Source organism: Athene noctua, chromosome 8, assembly GCF_965140245.1.
Source record: "Athene noctua chromosome 8, bAthNoc1.hap1.1, whole genome shotgun sequence".
NCBI lineage: Eukaryota > Metazoa > Chordata > Aves > Strigiformes > Strigidae > Athene > Athene noctua.
In genome coordinates this window covers 15,540,591-15,556,273 of record NC_134044.1, presented here as the reverse complement: position 1 = coordinate 15,556,273, position 15,683 = coordinate 15,540,591, and the positions used below count along the sequence as shown (strand labels likewise).

Genomic DNA, 15,683 nt, shown 5'->3' with positions numbered 1-15,683 from the left:
GGCAGCTGTTCTTCAAATGGTATCTAACTGTCATTGAAGCCACATCCTGCCTTTAGTCTTTCACTCATTCATCATGTTCTATCCTGCATTTTTAAACTGTGTTCCTGAAAGTGAGGAGGCTGGAATCAGCAGTCATTATAAATTAGATGCTAGCAAATAACAAACTGGGAGAAGTCAAAAATGCTGTGGATAATTAACAATTAATTATTGTTAATTCTAGACTTAACACATCCCACTATATTAAAAAAAATAAAAGCCCATTAATAAAGTATTTGCTCTTAGTTTGGTTTTTCTGTTGGGGTTTGGGGGGATTTTTACTTCCAACTGAGTAAAGTTTAAAACCTAAATCTTAGATTCACCTCTTGAATATACTTTCAGAATAGAAACAAGTACACAAAATCAACTGCTATTCAGACTGGGACTTCTGAAGACATTCACGTATTTGGACTCATAAAACGGGAATAACAGATTCTCACCATCATAGTTTCAACAGTATTACTGTTAATGTCTTCAAATCTTGGAAAGACACAGCTCTCCTACTTATATGCATTCTATGCAGAATAGCCCCTTAATACACAGCTTTGACTTCACTGCAGATGACATGTCCTTTCAACTAACATCTACTACAGTTCAACAGTATAAAGTTAACAGGCAATGCAAGACTAGCCACAAATTATCAATAGCTATATCAGAAGTATTTGAGTACACATACTCTAAGTATGACTACATTCACATTTTCTTTCACTTACTGTAGTATAATTTCATGAGACCAGCTGTGTAACAGAAGAGCAAATAAAGAAGCATTACCATGCTCCACTGCCAGCAGAGGGACAGAGAACATTGAACATGAACCAACAAGCAAATGCTACTGTCATTAACTCCCCTTTGTCCTCTTCAATTGCATTTCATTTTAAAAATCTAAGGACATTAGGAAAATAGAAAAGCATTTACAAAGATATGTACAGCTCACTAATTGCAAGGACCAGGGCTGGATAAAGCTGGTTCATAATTGGCTAAAGTAAAAGCAATTGATTATTTTAACTCTCATGTTAAATACAACCCCAATACAGGTACTAGTAGAGATTAGTTGCGAGCTATCTGTGCATCCCACAGTACTATCACAGTTTTGGATGTGTGTAAAAGACTGTATCAAAATTACCAAGCACTCATGCTTTACGTGAAATGAGTTGTTTCAACTTGTGCTGCCCTGATTCAGGTTAAAAGACCAGTAAGATAGTGGCTTTTAATCCTTCTGATCCCAATTATCAGACAAACAAAATGAGCAGTGGAGTTGCTTATGGACCACTCCTGCCAGTGATTGCATTCAGCATCCTCAGTGATGGAGGGAAGTAGGAGTGTATGAGTCACTAAGTTCCTTATTATGGCATGAGAGATTTCAAAGCAAGGTAACTTCAAAACACCTTAAAGAAAACTTGCAAAAAAGTACTACTGAATGTGAAGAACTGGAAATAGGATGTGATACAGAAGTGCAAGACAAGAATATGCACCTGATGATTTACAGGAATGTCTCCTCCTCTATGCCAGAGCCTATCAGGTGACAGACAGCAAAAAGGCCAGTAGACATTAATCAGAGGATGGCCTACAAGCTGTAAATATGATGTAAAGGCACATTAAAACACAGGTATACCACATAAGATACCGTACTTGCTCACTGAATTGGTTGGATCACTCTCTCTCCACACATACAGCAGCTGCACCTTGGTATCGCACTTCAGATGCTAAGCAACCACTTACAAATTAGTTTAGAAACAGTCACAGACTAACTGCTGAGGGGAACACACACAACACCACAACTAATGCCACTGGACAGAGAAATACAATTTTGACGCGCAAAGTCCTCCAATAGAAGTCTTTTGTGAACTTCACAGGAAAAATAGCAATACTGTACCAAACAAGTAAACAGTCAGTTCTATGGGAGACACATATCATGCCTCCACACCCTGTCTGCCCTCTCTGCTAAAACAACACAAGCATCAACAAACATTTCACCTACAAGAGACTGTAACATAACACAGCTATGGCAAAAACGCTAAAAAGGGAATAGGTTGCTGATGCTGTTCCACTCAAAGCAAGTTATAACTACTTTATAACCAATACTCCTGATCCTCTCCACTTGGAATGAGAATGGAAGTAACACAACCCCTCTTGGCAACCTCTTCCCATGCTTAAACCTCAGTGCATGTCATTTGTATTGCGGCATCTTTCAATCATCATCTCTTTCTACTGTGCACCTAAAACCAAAACCCCACGCCTATACTTATTACTTGAACTCTATAATCTACTGGGTAACTGAAGACACCAATTAGATCCTCCATGAGCCTTCCTAGCCTGAAGAAGGCCACAGCCCTCATCCTCTCCTTGAACTCCATGTACTCCATTCCAGTTTCCTTTAGCGGCACGTCCTTCACTCTGGTATTATCTTTCTTTTACCATCAGGGCCCCAAATTGGCCATAACACTCCAGACTAAGCCTCATGACAGCTAAATACAGGGTAATCATCTCTTCCCTCAACTTGCCAGCTATACCCTTGCTAATGCAGCCTGATACACTGCCAGTTCTCACTCCTGCACAGGCACACTGCTGACCCATGGTCCATTTGCTGTTCACCAGGATGCAAAGGTCCCTGTCTGCCAGCACAGCTGCACGGGGCTGTTCCTTTTCAGAGGAAGTCTTCACATTTGTCTTTGTTAAACTTCAGGAGCTTTCTACCAGTGCCTTCCTCTACCTTGCTGAGGTCCTTCTGAACGGCAGACCTACCCTCCCCAGCATATCAACTGCTCCTTCCAATGACTGTGCATTTCATTTGATTGCCTTCATCTATAGCTAGATATGAAAAGGTATCTAGAGGCATCTTAATCAAAATGCTAACAAGTAATACATTTTGTACATGCATAATGACATCAGACAACCACAGATTTAAAAAAAAAAACCATGACATATCAGTGGATAAAGAAGTCATGTACTGAACAGTAAGGCCTAATAACCTTGGATAACAGCACAAATACATACAAAAAGTGTTTTATAACTTATGAGATGTGTCATAGCCATTAATATGGTCTGAAGAAAGAACGCTGTTGCAGCCTGTCACAGAGCCCATTGAAGTCCTGGTTTGGCACCACAGAAATTTTTCCCTGCTGGCACAGAGCTCCTCCATGCCGAGGAACAGATGATGAATGCTCTCTGATATGCTGAGATAAACTTCCTCAGTCATGCTAGTACTCCTTACATTATTAATTCTTCAGTCATTGCCACAAAACATTATATCAATAGCTTAGAAAAGCTTCACAATGTGAACAGTAGAACTTTGAATCAAAAATGTGACATTCCCTTCATCCCCACTCCAAAATCCTAGAAATTTTCTATGAGCTTGGTGGATTGAAATATGAAAACGCATTTCCTGAGCTGAAGATTATCATGTTGATGAATAAGCCAAGTTTTCTCAGGTCCATAGCAAGTAATATCCACACTTCTAATTTCCCCAGAGAAAATAAACAAGTTCTCCATATTAGAAGAGCCATTCTTCTATTCTTCCCAAGTCAGACTTCTCTTCTTATAAAATAATCAAGTAAGACAAGGGTATTTACTAAATTCACTTAATCATTAAAGCAGAATTCTGACTTTAAAAACTAGTACCTACCAGCAACTTCATCTACAAAGTTTTGTTGATCCTAAGTAACTCATACGGTCTTTGATATAACAATGAAACAGGACAGATCCCTTTAAGACACATGCTGAACTTGATTTGTTCTTTACTGCGAAACTACACATGGCTCAAAAGATAATGAACATTATAAACAACTCTGTCTTCAAAAAGGAACAAGCTCTATCACACTTAATAAACACGGCTGAAAGTCAAACTGATTATCACTAAACTTGCAGCAGCATTTAATGTATCATACAGAGTCTTTAGGGCCAGCATGTAGCACAGATGTCCGTACATTCTCAAGTTTTTTCTCTCATAGCTCTTTTGACATAAATTGACAGAAATGCCCAACAGTGTTCTTTTCTTAACAGTTTTGCCTAGTATCTTTCCCCTAAGCTTTTTTACCCCAGGAGAGCCTGATAGTTAGTAAGCCTAAGTAGGAAATTAGCAATCCTTTTCTTCCACTAAGATTCTGATAAATTGAAAGATGAAGAAAATTGTGCTTAAGTTTTTGGTTCATTATGGGACAGCTGTTAACAAGATGAGGACACAATGGTGACCACGACAGATTACATTGCTAAACTCAGATAAGAATGCAACAACATCACAATACCTGTCCTGCACAACTTTGACTTGTAACTCCAACATCTCAAGAATGAGTCAAAAGCTTCTGAGGAGGACTTACTATCAGATAAGGAAGTAGGACTATAGTATCAAGATGTTGCAACAAAAAAGGGCAACAGAAACAAGCTCAAGAAACTGATGGTACTGTGCAGAAACTTCTTGTTGCTGAAAACTTGCAAACATCACAAGGCTGCTTTAATCTTTGAAATCTCTGCCACTAACCAAAAGTTTGAATACAGAACTAGCAGAAGGAATGAAGGATTTCAACATTTGAAAACTCAAATACATAGTAAGGTCAGGAAGTGGAACCATAAACATAACCATCAAGCAACCAACTTCAAAGGATAGGACATCCCTCCATCTAAACATTACACCCTAACTATTAGCTTCAAGATCTAGAGTTCCTAGTCAGATGTTAAGGAGTCATGACAGCTTTTCTTTTAAAAGCTGTAAGTAATAACAATCAGAAGAAGAATGGAGAAATTAATCCCTGATTTGAAGAGATACCCCTTATACACCTCAAATGCAGCCAATCTCAAGACAGGGCAGCAGTGTCCGAAAAACAGAAAAAGTAAGTATCACTAGATTCCCCCAGTATAGGATTCTCAGTATCATTATGTTCAGAACTGATACATTAAGACTTAACCACCTGCACAGAAAACCTCCTATAAATTAGAGGCAACTGGAGAACAGAGTACTCTAATCAAAGGGCATTTTTTACAGGTATCACGAGTCTTGTGTTTGCTTTGATTTCAGGAAAATAAGGCAGTATCTGTACTGTTGTGTCCAAACCACCATAAGATGGCAAAGTGTTTGTAACAAGAGCTCACCATACCTCAGAAGAGCCAAGGACCATTAACTCTCTGTAATTCCAGTTACATCAGGTGGATTTTTTTACCAAAACCAGAGGAAAGTTTCAGGTTTGCTATGAAGACTGAGTCCTCAGCAATTATTTACCCTTTTTGTCCATTTCAGAAGCTGAATATTTTGGTAATACACTTTCACAAAATCAGAATGCTCAGAGGGAAGGTTGCAGCTTTGTTGCAACAGACAAATTCCGAATTTGAATTTTTTGGTACATACATGTATCTCACACTCGGATACCATAAGTGTATTTTACACGTAAATTAATAGTTTTATTGTGTAGTTTTATCACTCCCTCATACTGCAAAGAAACAGTCTTTGTTTGCCCTTTATGCCTTTGCACTGAAGCATCCAGTCAAATGAATCCAATCTCAAGACAACAGAGTGCATAAGCATTAGGAGTAGAATACAGAAATACAATGTACTGGTGTTTTCCTCAAATTTACTGTTTTCACATTTCAAAAAGCCAGTCTCCTTTCCTCTTCATTCCTCTCAAATGATAATGGGTGAGCTATTAAAAAAAAAAAAAAGCATTTGGAATATTGTAACACAAAAACTACAAAATGCATATGGTACACCCACAACTCTGGAAAAGGTTTAAATATTCTTTGGGTACATTTAGTATCTTTTCTCCCACTGCTTTTAGTCATCAGGAGATTTTAAAGACCCTTGGCTTCCATTTTATCGACACTAATTGCAGGTAAGCTATTCCTCAATCAAACAGAAGCTCACATATCCTTTTTTAATTACATACTAAACGTTTTTCATCTCAAATCAACTGCAAATATTTAAAAAAAAATCCTGCAAGATCAATACTTATCATATAGTGGATATTTTGCAATAGTGGACACATCTAACTTCACTTTGTAATTTTTCATCATTCATTTTGGGATAAATCAAGTAGGATAGAATAAACAGGCAGATACATTCTTCAGAATCACACACCTGACAAAAGAAAGCACTCCAGACATTAAATGAGTACTTTTAAAAATCCTGTTCCACAAACTGGAGGTAGTCCTGGAAAATAATCCTGTAGAGATGTGCATATAGTTTTTAAACAGACTCCAATTTAGCAACACACAAATTAAGCCAGAATTTGCATCCTCAATGAAACATCAGAGACTCCCCAGTCTTAAACAGTTTTTATCCTCAATAACAACCCTGACTGGCAAAGCCAAGGCATTTGTTCTATTCTTGCAGTGTGCCTTATCTGATCCAGTACGGTTATCTATGCACAGATACCCAAGTTAGTCATCTAAATCACCTTTGTAAATGATAGAGTAGAAACACGCTATTTCCAGGGGTGCAGTTCACCTTATCCTGATACATATGGGTAAGACTAATCAAGAGACACTTGGGATACAACTATTAAACTTCATTAAGATTTGAAGGAGCCTAAATCTAAGATCTGCCTTTAAGAAGAGAGATGGCTATGCAGTAGATGAGGTGAACTCTACTTTTCCTGTTTAAGGAAGTTAAGAAAGAAGAGGCCTATTTAATTAATTACTGAACTCTTTACAGAGACAGGAACTCGAACCAACTCACATGAATGCTACAAGTCTAGGAAAGGCAAGATATAACCCACATTGCCAGCTGAGCAGCAAGTCTTTTTAACACCTTTTGCTAGTCCCGGTTAAGATCACAAGGCCCAACACTGCTCCACCTACTTAGTTTTTCCTTCACCCACCCAGCTCTTACTTAGGTCATCTTAAACCTAAAGTATATTAACAGCATGTTACATAAAACCAATGATGTTGTAATAACACCAAATGTTCTTTACATTAAAGTTCACCAGAAGAATCCAGTCAAATGCAGAGACTGACTACTTTCGCAGAGTACTCTAAACAAACAAAACACTGGTACACAAGCTGCACCTTTCTATCTTAACAATAACCAACAGTGAGTCTCCCATTACTGCCCACTGATGAGCAGCCACAGCAGCAAGGGAATCACTGGAGAGCTGGAGTCTAGGAATCAGAGAATCTCATCAGAGAATCTCCAGCACCAACTCACACCGGCCACCAGCGCTGTGCAGAGCAGCTGAGGGAGCCCTGAGCCCAGCTCAGATCACAGCAGCAGTGAGGAAGGGGACAGAAGAGGCTCGGTGCCTCCATGGGTAGAGAACATGCAGCAGAAAAACCACCCCCCATCTCCCAGCTCAAATTCCACACCTTTGTTTTGTCAGGCAGAAGCGATAACATTCACAGCAAGAAGTCAGGCTCAGAATACAATATGCATTTTCCTTTGTACCAAAGGAGTGAGTTTGATTCAAATTTCAATCCACAAAATGTCATTCTAAACATCAGTACACAAAAACCTGTTATATGATCTACAGCATTACAGAAGTTATACATCTTTTTAAAAATAATTAAAAGATCACTAATAGTTGAACACTAGGATATTTAAAATGCACAGAAATGTCGAGTGTGTTTGATATCCATGTGTTCCTACTTAAATTAACATCTGGCACACAAAAAGATGGAAATCTGGAATTCTCTTCCACATAACTTTTTGTTTTTGTCAGACGGAATAAATCTCACTACATATAATAAAGAGAAATTGAAGAAGCTGTATCTAGTTTAAATCACTAAAAAATATTTTAGAAATTTAGAAACTTCAAAATCACATTGTACAAACCAACCCCTAGCTCTGCTTTATGTTTATTCATATGTTTATGTCAGCAGAGGTCTTCCTTTAACGACTGTTACTGAAGGCATATCATAAATTCATTAAGAGAAAAAAGGTAGTTTGTACATGTGTACTGACTACTGTTAAGACTCTCTCATGAAAAATCACATCTATTTAAATTCCCATTAATATTGACATATGAACTCTAAAAATTATTCAAGAGCATCATCCCTGCATATTGTAGAGTTTCAACCAGAAAACTTAGAATATCAAACAGAAAGCCTGATTCACAAAAAGATTCATGACACATGACCAAGTTTGCCAACCACCTGACAGACATTTTCTCTGTTCAAAACTTCCTCTCATTCATAAAACACTTGAAGGGACTGTTTTGCAGGAGAGTATTTTCTTAGTCTATCCTTCTGTCTTGTCACTTTGACAATGTATACAGGACATCATCCCGTAAATTAGATTTCTCCTCTACACAGGCATAAGGTATTTACAGTGCATCAAAACAATTGATTTACTCTAGGCCTGAGGCATGGCTACTTCTAATACTCACTAAATGTTAACCATAATTATTCTGCCACATACGCAAGGAGTCCTGTTGAAAAAATCATCAGAAAAAGACAAAACAATCTTTTACTCTACTTCATTGTATTGCTTAAAATTGTTTTGTTTATGATCATAATGATAGTATGTACCGTTTCTCATATTCTTGATCTAATCTTTTAGTCATATGAAAGAGTAGCAACAAAACCAGTATGTATATTGTCACACAGAGAGGTATGGGAAACTCTGGCATATATTAAAATAATGTTACAATCCATGTGCTGATCTGCATTTCCCCATTTCTTCCATTGCAGACAGCTACTTCCGCTGTTATTTTTGTTACAAATCTGTCACTATCAAAAAGCAAATCACCTGAATTATTACATAAACTCACAGGAAAAGGAATATCTAAATATCAAAAAGCACAGTATCTGCTCAAAAAGGTCACAAATGCATTACACAGTTTAAACTTCTATACATGTTTTTAAACTGAATTCTGCATGTACAAGTGAGGGGAAAAAAAAAGTAAATAGTCAGAATTTATTTTTCTATTTCCTATCCACATAAACGTAAGGCCCTATAAGACATAAACATTAAGTAACCACATGGGGTTTTCTGGTGGGGTTGGTTTGTTTTTTGTTTTTGTTTTTTTTGACTCCCTCATGACACTTCTGCATTTGCATGTCCTTGAGATACTAAACTAATTCCTTTAGCCAAAAGGACCTGCATCGAGACCCAGGCAAAGGGTTCTTGGCTCTGTAAACTGTAATTTCAGTAGGAATGTTTCTCTAGTCAATGCAAATTAAATATTTTCCTTTCCTTTTTCTCCCAAAACAAGTTATCAGGATGGATTTTGCTTTGGGGACTTTTTAGAATGATTTACTATAGTAAAAATGTACCAAAACCTTAAGTCATATTATTCACTGCACAAAGTAAGAACAGGAAAAGTGCTGATTCTAAATAATACAGTTCCAAGTACAAGGTTGTCAAGAAGCTAAGCCTGAAAAAGACCACAGGACACTGCTGACATAGGTAAATCAGCACATTTGCTATTCAGTGGCCAACAATTTCACAGATGCGTACAGGAGACAACAAAGCAACCCAAGCAGCTACCCTCCAAAGGGCCCAAGATACCCACCTAGGCAAAGATAGACAGACTCCTATTTTATAGTTGCCACCTTCCTAATGAATATTCTGTCTACTAACTGTGCTTTCCAGAGATTTTTACATTGATATTCCTCCCTCCCCCAATATAACAACTATAATCTCCATAACTTTAGTTTTAATTACATGAGATGTGCTCAGCCAACATGAATGAGACACTCAAGGCTAAAGAATCAAACCACTTCAAATCTGTACTTAAAACCTGAACGACTGTAAGAACTTGCATAATTACAATTACATTGCACACACAGAGAATTAAACTGACCACCTAATTCTGCAAGTACTCATTAAAGATCAGTTGCACAGGTTTAATTAATATCAATTCTTTAGCAATTGATGCTTCTGCTATGCTATAGCAACATTATGATAGCTAGCAGATTTTGTTACTACTTCCACTATAAGCTCCCTTCTCAGTGTGTGGGGTTTTTTAAACATTACCAGATAAAAACTTTAAAAGACCAAAACCAAGCAAATGAACATTTTAAGTTCCTATTAGCAATCTGCTGAGGTATAGTTAAGATTTTTGCTGTTACTTAACATAAATCATAATCAAACAACAAAGAAGCAAAATCAGGGTCACCATTAAAAAACCCTGACCTTTGTACTGCATAATTATGACAGCCAACTTTTTTTTTTTTTTTAACTAAAACAATTTAGGTGCACTAACCAAATCAAGATAACCTGATTTCAGAAAACATTTCTCTAATCTCCATTAGGACTGATTATAACAACTTACCATTAAATTTGAAAAGGTTTTAATAGATTTCAGTGTGAGAGATTTTGATGAAACTTCTTTACTAGGATTACACTAGAAGAAAATGCTCTAACACTGGGTCCTATCTCCCCATACATCCCTTTCTTTAGGTCAATTATTTTCTTAATGTACATTTGAAAGATGTAGTTATAGATTTAAAGATAAATAAATCACTGACTAGAGTCTGAGTAGAACAGTACATTCATTGTAATCTCCACAAAAGCAAAGAATTAGAAATCTAGAAGCACTCTGTTTAACTAACTCTATCAGACTCCTAGCAGTATGGACAGAGATGTACACGTGTAACTCACCAGCATCCTAAGACTGTCCTCCATGTCACTACACTTCAGCTATGAAAAGTGCTTTGCTACAATACCAGAAGTTATAAACACAACAGCCACATAAGCATGAAAAGCAAATGTTTGGCAGCTTTCTCTTTTGACTTACTGTATCTTTCTCTTTCTGTTCTTCTGCAATACTTTCCACACTGCCTTGCCAAGTAAGTTACAAACTTGCTTTTTGGTCCCAAACACCACAGGCAGAAAGCCCAGACCAAACATTTCTTTCTAAATTCCTCCTAAAACAGCTAGGTAAGTCTAAGCAAAACAAACAAATGTTGTATGCAGACAGCATTCTTGGTCACATGCCTCTTAACACCTTAAACATGGCTGAGTTTACCCACCTGAGCAGCCGCAGGGCTTTCAGCGGTACCATGACCACACACAGATAACCCTCACCTCAAACCCACCCTGAAGAAGAGGGGTTTCCTTGCTGTTCAGTCCTGTACCACAGCAGGTCAGGAAGCAGGCTGCGCTGCGGCACCCTACCCACTGGGAGTCAGCACCCAAGGGACAAGTTTACTGATATTCTGGTTTTGACATTTTCTTCAGAAAGTAATAAGCAGACCAAAGTACGTGGGATAGGCATGTGTAATAATTTCTCTGACTACTGAACAAGACTTACTCCAAATAGGTTAACCAAGTCACTTTCTTACATTACTCATATTTTTAAGTGACAAAACACTTCCTGTTACCTGGCAAACAGATGCTCAGTGATTACACTTTGGTTGCACAGTACTAAAGAAGAGAGAAAAAAATTCATAAATCTAGAAAGCCATAAGGTGGCACGAGTAACCTATTCAGCCTGCACCCCCCTACAAGCATGAGATGCATCTCAGCTGGCCCCATTTAGAGAGACAAGAATTAAAGACAACAAACACACATACCAGGGAACCTCAGTGACAAGCCAGTCTTACCTACACAAAGTAAAGCTTTAGCTCAGCTAAATGAAGACTCCCCAGACAAGTCCCTTTGAAGGGAATACACTATAACTACCAGTTCAAACCAGAAGCTACGCATGATATACTTTTACTAAGAATGGTAATTGGCAACAGTTTAATTTATTCTTTCATCTATCTCACTCATCCATCATCTCTTCTGCAGCTGGGGTCTCAGGAAGTGAATACAAAAATCACATACAAAAAAATTTTAAACTTCAGCAACAGTGACAGGTAAGGGCAAAGAAATAATCTCAAAAATATACAGCTTTTTACTGATGCATTTTTAAAGACTGGAACAGACTGAAGGTTTTCCTAGAGAGTTCTTACAGTTGCACACATCCCAAGCAACAGAATTTTGCTTTTTCTATTATTTGTTGTTTATCAAGGTTGTTAACTGTTACTAACAGCAGATATATTTCCCCATCACTTCAACTTGCTTTTCCTTTCCAAAAATTTAAGTTTGGAGTGACTCATGTTGCTGCTACAATGCTACTCATTAAGAGAAAACGTTCTTTATTACAAGAAAAAAAAAAAAAGTTAAAGCCTGTTCTATTAAGCTCTGAAACTGAAATTCTCATTGTTTAAAGATAAGTATTATTTCACAATACTATTTGCATATCAAAACAGCACTCCAGGAATTCCTGATTATATACAGAGAACTTGCCAGCACAGCCTAGTTTTTACTACTCAAGGACTGCTCCAAGGCCCCTCCCCAGGCAACTCCTTCATTTGATGGCAAGTCATCAACACACTGTAGGAGAACTAAAAATGCATTTCCTTGCTAGATCTTTGCTCTGTCCACTCTTTAAGAGAGAGAGTCATGAAGGAAAAGCATGTGATTTCAGAAAGATTATTTTCAAAGTAGGTTTAAAAAAAAAACTTGATTGCAAATTTGCAAAAAGGCATGCCTGAATTCAGAGCCTTTTCCATTACCCTTTTCAAAATCAATTTCTAAACCTCAAGTTTCCAACCCCAGACTGATCTGGTATGTCATAAGTCTACAAACCTAGTGATGCAATAGGCCATCACTGCTTCAGGTTTTATAATTCAAAGGTTTCTTTATCTACTGGGGGGTGGAAAAAGGCATGCCTTATGTGAAATAACCTACCATACTTCTGATGTGAATCTTTATAGCCATTATTATCTAATCACATATTAGCAACTCAACATCAACGCATGCTCCTTTCATGTGCATTTTAAGCAAGCAAACAAACCTTGATTTCTTAGATTCAGGTAACTGTATTCCCAGTTACATCTCAAAGCCAAAAGAAATCAGCATGAACTTCATAAGAAACAGATAAGCAAGAAAACCATGTGTCTGAAGCTGTATGTAGTAGCATGCTTTAAAAGATTTAAATAGCTCCCTGTGAAAACAGGGATTTGGTGACTCAGGAACTCTGATTCACCTACATCCTCCCAGTTCTCTCCACAACTATAAGAAAGTAAACTATGACATTTCTATACACTATATGCCTCCCAACAGGTTTATTTAACTGCTCCAACAGGTATACTTATGGGAAGGACAGAGACTACACCCACCTGCTCAGCAAGGACAGGAGAAAGCTGCAGCTCTGCTTTGCTATAAGATAAGGCACACAATACAAGAAGTTGCTTCATGTCCACACTACTCCCTGCAAGAATACTAGGACCTTGTAATGACCTTGCTCTGTATTAACATCTCTACCATCCCTTATAAAAACACTGCAGTAAACTTCATTTAGGCTTCCATTATTTGGTTTAGTAATTCATGTGAACACTAAGACCAAAGTTACAACAGCAAATACTAATGACTAATAATGAAAGATGTGGACTTTTTTCAGAAATACTACAGGATTTTTGCTTCATGATTTTAACCACTTCCTATCAGTTAAAGCTTGGAAAGATGTTCTGGTGGCATCAAGTGATTACACCATAAGGTTTTCTGTAATTTCTTCAAAGGTAGTAGTATCAGAGACTGTCAGAAAGACCATAATGTACTAGAAGACCCTGACAAAGGGTTTCTATAGTTTCTCTCCTTGAAGGAAAGGAATCAAGAGGGGCAAAAGGAGGATAACACAAAAGTGAGTTCAAATGAACTGGTATGTCTTAACTTCAAGTGAGCAGAAGTGTGCTGCCATCTCAAGTTTTAGTCACTATTTCTTGCTTTCTCAAGTGTATTGTATACTTAAGCAGGTATCAGTAATCAAAAAAACCCACCAACAAAATTATATTTAATGGTATAGTTCTATGGTTAAATTAAGCCATCTAAGACTGCATTGTCACCAAATAGGATGGACCCACATTAAATATAGTTGTGCCAGAAAGTACATAATAGTAGCAAGCACGTCCAACTCGGGGCAAAGTCTTGTGGAACAACCAAACCAATGTCAAAGTTTCCCGCTGCCTCAAGGGAGGTCTCACTCCTCACTGCCTTTCTCTAGCCTTGCTTCTGGCAGTGAATTTTCCTCTTTGTCCTCCCCATAAGCTTTAGTAGGCTTCACACTGACTCAGCTCACTAACCTGGCAGAAAACCACCCAGTCTCTTCTGCCAGGACAGCTAGCTCATTGAAGGATCCAAGAATACAAGTCACGGTCACCAGAAAAACCCACAGCAGAAGCTGCTAGGGACAAGCTGCCAGCAGGGACAGGAGCAAAGGAGGAAGGAACAGGAACTCCAACTTCTGCCAGTGGTAAGCCATTCAAACCTTCTTCAACTTCCTCCACATCCCAGAACCACACGATTGCTAAAGCTGACACAAAGAGGCGTGAACACACAGCCAAAGACCAGAGGAAGAGCAAGACTATTTCCCTCAACAGCCAGAGGTCACCCTGCCTGTGCTAATCACAAAACCACAGGCACTCAAAACATGGGCTCAGCATGGGACAGGAGGGGCACAGCAGTGACACATCCCATCAAGTCATGAAGCTGTTTGCATCCCATCAGCTTAGCAGAGTGATACCAGACACAGGAAGTGGGCTCGTGTGCAGAGACCAGACACGCAACCAACAGAGGGGCAGAATTATCTTGAACTGATACAATGGTGCAAAATATAGAGAGAATGGATAAAAGCATAGGGAAAGATGAAGGGAAAAGTTGCCCAGCATAAGCAGAAGTAAGCCTATTGCAATGGCAGACAAGTGCTTGCTCGAGTGGGGAAAAACAGAAGAGTACATGCCTTGGTCTGACAACGGGAAGTAAGACTGCACTAAGCTCGTTCGGTACTGGCACCCCAATAGTGGGCAGCCTGAGTGTGGACGCATGCAGCAGACACTAGGAACTCAAGCGTAAGCACGACCCTGAAGAACCAGAGATGAACCACCGAAGAGTTCACGCGCTTGAGCCTGAGAAGGCAGGGCTTCGGCTGCCGAGCATTTCCTGTGCCTGCTGCCGGCCACCCTTCACCCCCTCTATCTGCTCGAAGGCAGGTGACCCCAACAGTGTTCACTGCAGACCAGGCTGCCTCCACATGAGCCCCAGACCCAGTCCCACATACCACACAGGCCGCCCCCTTTCCTCGCAATTCCACCTGCCCCTCCTCCTCAGAGTCCCCCCACACCCCAGCAGGCCCTTTGTCCTACAGAGCCCCCCGACAGCCCCTTCCTCACACACGGCCCCTGACAGCCACCCCTCACGCACTGCCCCTGCTCTGCCACCCTGCCTTCCCCAAACCCCGTCCCTCCCCTGTCCCACAGACACACCTCCCCACAACAGCCCCGGCCCGATGCTCTCCTCGGAGCCGGCTGCCCACAGCGCGCCGCCACCTGTCACCCTCCAGGGCCCCCACAGCTCCCGTCCCACAGCCCGGCCGGCCCCAGCAGCCCCGTCCCCACCCTACCGCGGGGCCTGTCACCCCCTGCAGACACCCAGCCCTGCTTCCCGCCCGCCCTGCGCGGCCCACAACACCCTGCCGCTCCACCGCGGCCCGGCCCCTTCCCGGCGGCACCTGAAGCGCGGCGAGTCCTTCAGGCACTCCTCGAAGTCCACGGTCACCTTCATCTTCCCCTGTCGCGGGGCGCGCCGCTGCCTCCGCTGCTGCTGCCGATGGTGGTGGTGGGGCGAGCCGAGGCCGGAGGCCGGCCACCGGGCGGGGCTAGGCGGGGGCGGCGCTCATGGCGAGGCGGCGGGGCCCGGCGGCGGGGCAGCTCCTGCGGGAACGCCGCACCGAGCGGCCCTC

General features: G+C 40.2%; 1 protein-coding gene across 7 annotated transcripts in view; it reads right to left on the bottom strand.

Annotated features, from left to right (window-relative positions):
• The window catches only part of ACAP2 (ArfGAP with coiled-coil, ankyrin repeat and PH domains 2), a 64,713-nt gene extending 49,030 nt beyond the window's left edge, over positions 1-15,683 (bottom strand). For all 7 annotated transcript variants that reach the window (XM_074911618.1, XM_074911622.1, XM_074911625.1 and 4 more), the window contains exon 1: positions 15,453-15,683. In XM_074911618.1, coding sequence (XP_074767719.1) covers positions 15,453-15,505 — 53 coding nt within the window. In that variant the 5' untranslated portion in view covers positions 15,506-15,683. The remainder of the gene's footprint in view (positions 1-15,452) is intronic.